Raw genomic sequence first — 10,079 nt, 5'->3', positions numbered from 1 at the left:
GCTACACTAGTCGCTGGGGAAACTGCAGCGTCAGGTGATAATTCTCAGTCAGTTCATCACCACCAGTGACCTCTGTCACATATGAGTACAGAATACATTCTTAAAATAAAATGATTGATTATGGATTCTTTATGTTCATCAACTTAAAACTCATTTTCACTAGTAACAAGTAAATTTAAATTTTAAATAACTCTGTTCCTCTAGATAATCCACAGACTTCACTGTCAACACAAGAACTATTTTCTACAGATGGATAAATTTTAATAAAACCACTTGATGTTGGGAAAAAAAGTTTTTTCAAATGTTATTTTCCAAAGCTTTGAGCATGATAATTGAATTTAATCCATCTCCACTGTACTGAGAGATGGCAGAAATCTCAGTGGTGGATAAAGTTTTTTGTTCTTTTGGGTGATTGTGTCCTTGACTCTATGTGTTGTTTCATGTACTGTACACAATAGCTTACTGTCAATGATGTGACTTATTTCAAAGTTAGATCCAAAGTTTCCCAGGTTGCTTGTTTTACCCATATTTAAGTATGGTGCAATTATAAATCATATAATTTTATAGAGTGAAAATGGCCACACTGCAGCGGTGAGCTGTCCTTTAACACCGTTAATCTATATATTTCTCTCTCTGCAGTTGTTTCAGGTTGTTTTTCATCTATTTGTGGTTATTATGTCTTTTAACTGAGCTCTATGACTCAAAACCAGAAATATTAAGAGTCACTTCATACAGAATAGATCCATCCATGAGTAAATTTAATTTCGAAGGGATGAAACTGGATTCATTTGTCAGAGGGAGACCGTTGGAGTTTGATTATTTTTGAGGGGTTAACTCATTAATTAAAATCTTCTCCCACCCGCCGTGTGTCTGAGTGGATTTCCTGTCTGCAGGAATGAAGTTTAATAGCAGTTTACAGTTGTTGTGGTGACAGGAGTCAGACTGTTGTGCGGTGTCTCCCTCTGCTGGTGGTAAAGACTCAGCGCAGGAAAACTGACTGATAAACAAGGAGAAAAAATAAAAATAACAGATTGAATTATCAGTCACATTTAATCAGCTTTAGTACATACAATGTAATAATGTAATAATGTAATTATATAATTATATTTAATGTGTAAAAAATCTGGGACATATATTCATATGAAATCATCATGTTTATATTTGGATTTCTCTGCGATATTTGTAATTTCCGGATGTGTTTGACTCACTTCCGGTTCCATTTGTTTTAATAAAAGCTTTATTATTGTTAAATTTCAGTTTTTATTTGATTTTCTATGTATTTTATTTTAGTTTATGAGTTTGTGTCGGCGGATGGATCTGCTGCCACAAACTCCGCAGCAGCAGTCGCCGCACAGCCGCTCGACGGTGCGTAAAAAGCCTTCCGCCGCGGTGGTTAGACCCGGTGCAGTCACAGCTTTAAAGCTGGAAAAATCTCCCTCGGATGAAACATTCTACATATTAAAACAATGTTAAATACAAAGGAGACTCTGCCGTTGTTATTTGTGATGTTTTACAGCCTTAAGGGACCGTGTAAAACGTGGCGGGAGCGCGGAGAGGAGCGCTACAGCGACGCGGACTGAGCTGCGGCGAGCGAGCGAACAGCAGCAGAAAAACCCTCCAGCTCCTGCTGACATTTTATATTCCGACACAGCCGTTTAAAAATCGGTGAATTCGGGCGCTGAGATGCCGGGCATGATGGACAAAGGCTCGGAGTATCTGGGGAAAGGTCGCTCCAACGGCACGAAGAGTCCGTCCAACGCTTCTAACGGACATTTTTCTGACGAAAGCGGCAGCGACGACGAGCACGGTGAGTATAGCCTCGAACAGCCTCTTATCGCCGCCGATGTCCGCGTTTTGAACGTAACGTTTGACTCTGACATGCCCCCCGTGTCTGTTGCTCGTGTTTTCCAGATGTCGGGATGCGAGTCGGAGCCGATTACCAGGCCAACATTCCCGAGTTTGAGCCCGGTGAGGTTTTACTGGTTTTACTGGTTTGTGGCTGAGTGACGGACGGACGGTGGTAGCCTCGGTGCACGTACAGTAACACGGAGCGTAGCCGCTTCATGTGAACGTGTGTGTGGATTCAAAACTGTGAGAGCAGAGTTAGAAAACAATTTAAAAAGCAGGTTTCCACGCAGTGTCTGTTTCAGTGATCGACTTTGACTCAGTTCTGAAGTGAAGAGAAGAATCTGCAGCACAAACATGAACCGAGGCTCCTCAACTTCTCACTCACAACTTGTGACAGGCATTAATTTTACTTAATGAAGATTAACGGAGTGTGTGTAACGGTCCCTCTACATTTATCATGTGTAATATTCTCTGTGGTAAAGTGAAAGGAAAATGAATAATAATGAGAATAATAACACTATAATAACTTTTCAACAAGTACATACAGGTGAATGTTTGATTTTCCATTAGGACTGCTGCAGAGAGAATATTAGATCTGCAAGAAGTGATTATCTTCATAATCGATTAATCTGACAGTTGTTTTCCATTCATAGTTTTGTGTCATAAATTTGGGAGAAAGATCCATCACATGTCACAGTTAAAACCCCAGAGAATTTATTTATAAGGATTTAAAACAGAGAAAAGAGGAATGTAGATTTAAGAAGCTGGTTTTCTGCTTGAAAATGGATTTAAATGATTAATTTATTAATTAAATTGTTGCAAATGAATTTTCTTTTGATTTGACTGATCGAATAATTTAATCATTATTTCAGCTCTTTAGAAAAAATACAAAAAAAACATTATGGTCCAATTCTTTTTTAACATGATACCAATACTAATATATTTTAAAGTTTAAAAATGTGTTAAAATATAAAGTTATAATGTTCATTTTTCTCCACAATCACATAATAAACAGGTTTGATAGAGGATCACTTCAATCCATTTTTGTTTTTTCGTTTTTTTCTTAATATAAATTGTGGTCTGTGTTTGTGCTGAACATTTTACAGTGTAAATATAAACTTGTCTGTCCTCCTGCTGGACAAACTGTGTAATGGAGACAGTTTCAACATATTGACATTAACAGAGTCTCGTCTGTCAGCAGAGACAAACTTACCTGCCTGCACGTTATAAAAAGCCACAATCAGCAATTCTTTAGTCATGAATTATAAGTTAAAGCCGTGTGTGGAAACTGGATGAGATCAGATCATAAAATAAAATATCAACCTGTTAACAAACACTGATTTAAATAAAGTGGTGACAAGTTACTTTGACGCCAACTAATTAGCGTTTATGAGTGGTATATAAACGTGTAATAAATGGTTTATAACACCATAATGTATTTCTATAACTCCCTCTGTGACACCCATGAGTGGAGACTGCTGCAGAAACATAATGAACTGTGATATAATAAAATACAGCTGTAATAATATAACACATATTTTCTTAGGAGTTGTATTTGTTAACAAATACTGAACATTAATAAACAGTAAAAAATGTCTTTATGTTTGATTATAACTATTGAAAAATGTCTGACAACCCTCAAAAATCTTTTTGGAGTAAATATCTCTCCAGAAAAAGGGGCAGGATTTTCATAATATAAATGAAATCAATTAAAGCTCAACAACAGGACAGGTAACTGGAGGAAAGTGTTCTCAACCAAACAAACAAACAAAAAAGAAAAAGATCATAATTAAAACTGAAAGATACCAACAAAAAGAGAATAAAATAAGTGAGTTCCAGTGATTCAACATTTCACTTGTATCAAGTCGCTGAACTCAAGAGAAACAGATTCAGAACAGACCGGTCCAAATCTGTGCAGCTGAGCTGGACACATCCTGACTTTCAGTCCACAAACACAGGATCCTACATTTCCCATAATGCAACTCAGTAGCCTCTTTCAATGGACAAAAGAGGGCACGGAGTCTTCAGATGACACACCTGTTTCCAGAGCAGTGCGGCGCGCTCACAGCCTTTAGGACGTTCAGTTTTCTGTGGATGTTAAAATCAAACGCTCCTGCAGCTGCAGCCGAATCTAACCTGCTGTTTCTTCTTTGTCTGGGATGTTTGATGTGTGTGTCGTGGTTCAGGCTCCACCAAGTACACAGACAAAGACAGCGGGGGGATGCTGGTCTGGTCTCCCTATCACACCATCGTCGACTCCAAGCGTAAGTTCAACCTCGTCCGTCTGAACTCTGACCCCGTCCTCCTTCAGGTCCTCAAATCAGACCGGACTGATGCTGTGTGTGTGTGTGTGTGTGTGTGTGTGTGTGTGTGTGTGTGTGTGTGTGTTTCCCTCCACAGTGGATGAATACATCGCTATCGCCAAAGAGAAACATGGATACAACGTGGAGCAGGTGGGTCCCACAAAACTGAGCTTTCCCTGATCGTCCTGCAGAGTGTGAACGTCTCAGATCACCGGATCTGTGTGTCAGTGGAGTTTCAAGTTTCTGTGTGATCGTCCATTTCAAACCACGTCACCATTATAACATAAAATATGTCAGAGGAAACAGGTGCGCTGAAGTTCAGTCAGGTGATCACGTGTTTTAAAATATCAGCTGTTCTTCTGAAGCCGTTTGTTTCTCTCCTCCATCTCAACCAAAAACACCTGGAACCGTTTTCAGCTTCTTGAAATTCATCCGGCTTAATGTGGATGTCTGCATGGTGTTAACGCTGTGTGTGTGTGTGTGTGTGTGTGTGTGTGTGTGTGTGTCTGTGTGTGTGTGTGTGTGTTCGCAGGCTCTCGGCATGCTCTTCTGGCACAAACACAACATAGAGAAGTCTCTGGCCGACCTGCCAAACTTCACTCCGTTTCCAGACGAGTGGACGGTGGAGGACAAGGTGCTGTTTGAACAGGCCTTCAGCTTCCACGGCAAGAGCTTCCACCGCATCCAGCAGATGGTAAACACCTGACCACACCTGACCACGCCTGACCACGCCTGACCACGCCTGACCACGCCTGACCACGCCTGACCACGCCTGACCACGCCTGACCACACCTGACCTCCCCTGACCACGCCTGACCACACCTGACCACACCTGACCACACCTGATACAAACTACAGGAAGTACTTTTCCTGTGATACTTAAACGACAGGAAGTACTTTTAATCAGTGAGACTTAAGTACATCTTGCCGATACTTCTTCTGTGCTTTGTCGTTAGAAAGCTTTTGAAGAAGCCAGACTTTTACTTTGAAGGAGTCTCTATGTCTCTTAATAATCGTCGGTACAAAGTGTTGAGTTTGTGTTTTGTTCAGTTACCGGACAAATCCATCTCCAGTCTGGTGAAGTACTACTACTCGTGGAAGAAGACCCGCTCCAGAACCAGTCTGATGGACCGGCAGGCTCGTAAACTGGCCAGCAGGAACAACCAGGACGACAGGTACCGCTCGTGTTCTGTCTCAGCGACGGCTGAAAACTCAAAGACTTCCTGTTTGTAAGGATAAAAAAAGAGAAATCTTCACTTTTATCTTGAAAAATGATCGAGACTTCTTTGTCATATCCTGTGTTGCTCTTCTTCTTTGGTGCGTTGGCATCATGTGCCTTGGCTTTATGAGTTTGTTGTTGTTGTGATGACGCGTAACGACTGTATTTTGGCTTGTCGGTGTTGCCGTAGCGATGAAGAGATGGAGGAAGCCAATCCCATCGAAGCCAACGACAGCGACTATGACCCCAACAAGGAAGCTAAGAAAGAGGTACGTGGACACGCCTGAGCTGCTGTTGCCACGGGGACAACACACACCTACAATAGAATTTATTTTGGACGCATCTAATAATTATTTTTTACTTTTAATTTTTTAACTACTTACTCATAAATGTACAATATTTTTTCAGTTATCTTCTGAATATCAATATACAATATTCAGCTAATTGATTAATTCAGGATTCATAAACAGGATTTAAACCAGTTTAATGAAAATAGAGAAATAATTAGAAACAAGTAAAATGAAGGAGTTTGAAAAGAAAATGAAGAAAGTAAAAGATCAATAGAAAAGAAGAAAAAACAAAAAGCTTTTTACTTTTTATTAATTATCTATTAGAGCCGTTTATTCTTTTTACACTAGGTTTTAATTATTGAATAACAGTTATTTACTGATGACCTCAGTTACACCTGTGACCTTTTGACTGTGTCACCTTCAGAACCAGGTGGAGCTGCCGGTGCCGGGCGCTAAGGTGGCTCTGGGTCGACGGGAGCACCAGACCCTGCAGCACCGACACCACCAGCGCTCCCGCTGCCGGCCCCCCAAAGGCATGTACCTGACCCAGGAAGACGTGGTGGCCGTGTCCTGCAGCGCCTCCGCCGCCAACACCCTCCTCCGTCAGCTGGACATGGAGCTGGTGTCCCTCAAGAGACAGGTTGGTGGCGCTACAGCAATCCTGCATCCTCCTCTTCCTCCTCCTCCTCCTCCTCCTCCTCCTGCAGACCAGGGATCTGACAAAACAGAGAGAATGAAAAATAAAATCTATATTTATACCACGTGATTCAGCCCCTCATTTCTATCAGATATTACAACACTGACCCGACTATTGATCCAGGAAGTCAGCTATAAATATGGACCAGAGCTGAACCACAGGGTCGGGATCTGGACCGATCCACACACTGTTATTTTGAGGGTTCCTAATTATTTTTTCAAGTCTTTATTTGCTCTGAGAACCAAACCACAAATTTAGGAAAAAAAAAAAAAAAAAAGATCCTGTAGCATCTACTTCAGCAACATTTCCACTCTCTGACGTCCCTCTGCTGTTTGAATTCTGCATTTGAAACAACAGATTTTGTTCACGCTGGAGATGAAAAGAGTCCGGTGAAACCTTCCCGCCACAGCAGATCCCCCCGACTCTCCTCACCTTCAAACAAACTCCTGTGGAGCCGAGGTTTTGAGAGGACGTGGGGGGGGGCGGAGGAAGAGGTGTGAAGTGACAGGGACAGGTGCATGCTGTCGCTCTAAAAATAGCTGAATTGAGTTCATGTAGTTTGGTGGCTGATTTCACCTCCTCAGAATCTCAACACAGTCTCGCTGCAGAACTTTCCTGAGAATCATCATGTTTTTACGTTTTCCTCGGTATCGCACTGATCCAGTGAGACTTGTCTGTACGTCCCTGGGTGCTCTGCAAACAGGAGCTGCTAATTGCTAATTCAGCATACATTTAATTATCATTATTATGTAAACAAATATGAAGTTTCAGCTCACAGCTAATTCACTGAGTGCAGTTGTCTTTAAAAACTTTACTATTGACAGGAAATATTAGAGGAAACCATCAAAGGAAAGATGTTGTATTTTCTTATGACAGAGCTTTTCATCTGTCAGAAATATTAATTCCGTTTTACAAAAATATAGTAAGGAAGTATCAGGAGTCTGATATTAAAGGACTCAGACTGGAGACAGAAAATCTGGTTAGACATTTTAAGTTGTCTTTGTTTCCTTTAATTTTAACAAAACTAGAAACTAAAATGTCATCGTACCCGAGAAGAATGATTAAAACTAAAATAAAAAACACATCACCAAGGTTATAAAGACAGACTTTTCCTCAAAGGTTCATGCTGTGTGTTGTTCTTAATACAAGTCTACTAATAGAGGTCCATTTAGCAGCTGTTCTGGAGCTTTCAATCAGATGTAGTTTCCTCTGTTGATATTTTTAAAAACTTTTTCTGGACACTTCCATGTTGAAAGTTGAAAAGTACAAAAAAAAGTGTCCAGAAAAAATGGAAATGTGAACAGATATAATCTGCTATAGAATGAAGATCATGTGATATGTTCAAAAGCTCCAGAAAAGCTGCTGATTGAACCCAGTCGTCTGGTATCTGACGAATAAACTGAAGACAAACACCTATAAACCATCACATTAGCAGGGCCTATCATTAGCATGCTAACATTAGCATGTTGCTGTTAGCATATTGGCATAAGTGTAAAGACAGTTATGTTTGTAACTCACCAAACAGTCAGAGGGCATCATGCGAAACACGGATGTGACATGAAGCTGACTTGTTGTTAAATAGAAAAACCCATCAGCTGCTTTCATTCACTAACGCTTCACTTCCTGTCAGAGGCCTGGCTTTGAGCACAGGTGGGAAAAGGTTTGAGAACAGGTAAAAGGCCCCGACCAGTGAGTCGTCTGGTGTAATGCCTGTGTGATCTGTCAGGGCTCTGCTGCCACCTGGTGGTGCCAGCTGCAGAGAGTTGAGTGAACCGTCACACGCTGAATAAATCCAGTGTTTATTCAGACACTAGAGTTTCATTTCAACATGTTTCCATCTTGTTCAGGTCCAGAACGCCAAACAGATGAACAGCGGACTCAAACACATGTTGGAGTCTGGGATCGAAGAGTTCAGGCTGCCTGAGGTACAAACACACTGAAGCTATTTCCTTTTTAAACTACACGAACTTCACCAGGAATACTGTTCTTCAGTTTAAACAGCGGCAGGACAGTTTTCTACTTGATGCTCATGTGTTTTCTTTAATGTTAAATCAAGTGTTTGTATCAGGTCCGTGTACTACCAATGAATTTTCATTTTAAAATGAGAAAACTAAAATCGGGAGACAGCTTGTTTCCCGATTACCATTTAGAAATAGAGAAACAAAAACTTACAGTTTTTTGTTTTGATATAAAAAAACAACAAACCGTTATCTGTTTCTTGATGTGGTTATAGATGGAAATCGGCAAATTGAAATACCTGTGTGGAAATCATCTTCCTCAGTTTTGCGTTGACTCCCTTTGTGGAAATCTCTCAGTTCTAGATACAAACAGTCTTTACTCTGATGTTTCATCTCTGTAGTGTAACCAGAAGGTGAACGCTCGCTGGACCACGGACGAGCAGCTCCTGGCTGTTCAAGGTGAGCTTCATCACCTTCATCACTGTTTGTACAAGCAGCAGGTAAAAAGTCTGAAAGGTTCAGGATCTGAAATCCATCAAATCACATTCAAAATGAAAAGCTTCATAAAGGTTACGAGAGGTTTTCCCGCTCTGTCTCTTGTTTGTTAACGAGGCTCCATATCTCAGGAACACCTTGAATAAACTTCTTGTGGCACAAATGTTCACTTGGACTCAAGGACAAACTGATTAGATTTTGTTGGTCAAAGGTCACAGTGACCTCAGAAAACAGAAAGGTGATTCTAGTAATAATAACATAATCAAACTGTTCAGGAGTCTCTGGTGATTCGGTGACATCACTATGAACCTGTTCTCCAGGTGTCAGGAAGTACGGGAAGGACTTTCAGGCCATCGCAGACGTGATAGGCAACAAGACGGTGGGCCAGGTGAAGAACTTCTTTGTGAACTACCGGCGGCGCTTCAACCTGGAGGAGGTGCTGCAGGAGTGGGAGGCCGAGCAGGGGACGCGAGCGCCCAACGGAGACAGCGCCACCTCTGGAGAGGAGGGGAAGAACAGCTCCACCACTCCGTCAGGGAAGAGCACCGACGAAGAAGACGAAGAGGTGACACATTTATCTGTGTTATATACCGTTTCGTGTTTGTTCAAACATCTTTCTGCTGATCCTCAGTCCCTCAGATTTTAAGATTTATTACCCTCCTTGAAGGCAGATGCTAGTTTCACTTCATGTTTTTGTTTGAAGTCGATCGAATGAACAGTTGTTGGGAAATTGAAATACAGAAATTCCTCCGTTTATAGTTAGATTGTGTAAATGCAGTACGCCTAGTCATGTTATGATGTCACTAATATGCAAATTAGTGTGTCATCCATCAACTTTTCAATCAGGCTTTAGCTACTCTCTGTTGAAAGTTGAGTTTAGTTTTCATTTGAGTAGATTTAGAGACCTGAACAAAAAATATCTCATATTCAACAACAAAAATGCAACAATAAGAGAAAATATACAATATTTATACAGAGTTTTGGTGAGATAACTTTGGCCCCGCCTTCTCCTCTCTGCAGGGTCAGGTGACCTCCTCAGGTGCGTCTCCTGCTGCCTCCTCTTCTTCTATTTCAGCTCAAACTCCGGTGACGTCCAGCACCACCTCCTCCTCTTCCCTCCACCAGCCCCCTCCTCTCCTTCGGCCCTCCCTGCCGGCCACGCCGTCCCTGCACCGCCAGCCGCCGCCCCTCCAACAGCAGGCCCGTTTCCTGCAGCCCCGCCCCACGCTGCAGCAGCCCCCGCCTCTTATCCGCCCCTCCAACCCCCTG

General features: G+C 41.7%; 1 protein-coding gene across 1 annotated transcript in view; it reads left to right on the top strand.

Moving 5' to 3' along the window:
• Positions 1–1,590: 1,590 nt before the first annotated feature.
• rcor3 (REST corepressor 3) overlaps positions 1,591–10,079 on the top strand; it is an 11,105-nt gene continuing 2,616 nt past the window's right edge. The window contains 12 exon segments of the mRNA XM_023399456.2: positions 1,591–1,807; positions 1,912–1,968; positions 4,035–4,112; positions 4,249–4,301; positions 4,684–4,845; positions 5,202–5,326; positions 5,561–5,639; positions 6,085–6,300; positions 8,205–8,282; positions 8,717–8,774; positions 9,131–9,375; positions 9,831–10,077. Of these exon segments, the coding sequence (XP_023255224.1) occupies positions 1,684–1,807; positions 1,912–1,968; positions 4,035–4,112; positions 4,249–4,301; positions 4,684–4,845; positions 5,202–5,326; positions 5,561–5,639; positions 6,085–6,300; positions 8,205–8,282; positions 8,717–8,774; positions 9,131–9,375; positions 9,831–10,077 (1,522 nt within the window). The 5' untranslated portion in view covers positions 1,591–1,683.

The sequence above is a fragment of the Seriola lalandi genome, unplaced genomic scaffold (assembly GCF_002814215.2).
Source record: "Seriola lalandi dorsalis isolate HSWRI2012SDOR001 ecotype SW California unplaced genomic scaffold, Sedor1 jcf7180002051944, whole genome shotgun sequence".
NCBI lineage: Eukaryota > Metazoa > Chordata > Actinopteri > Carangiformes > Carangidae > Seriola > Seriola lalandi.
Note: the sequence above shows the minus strand (reverse complement) of the source record. Positions and strands in the feature narration are given on the sequence as shown.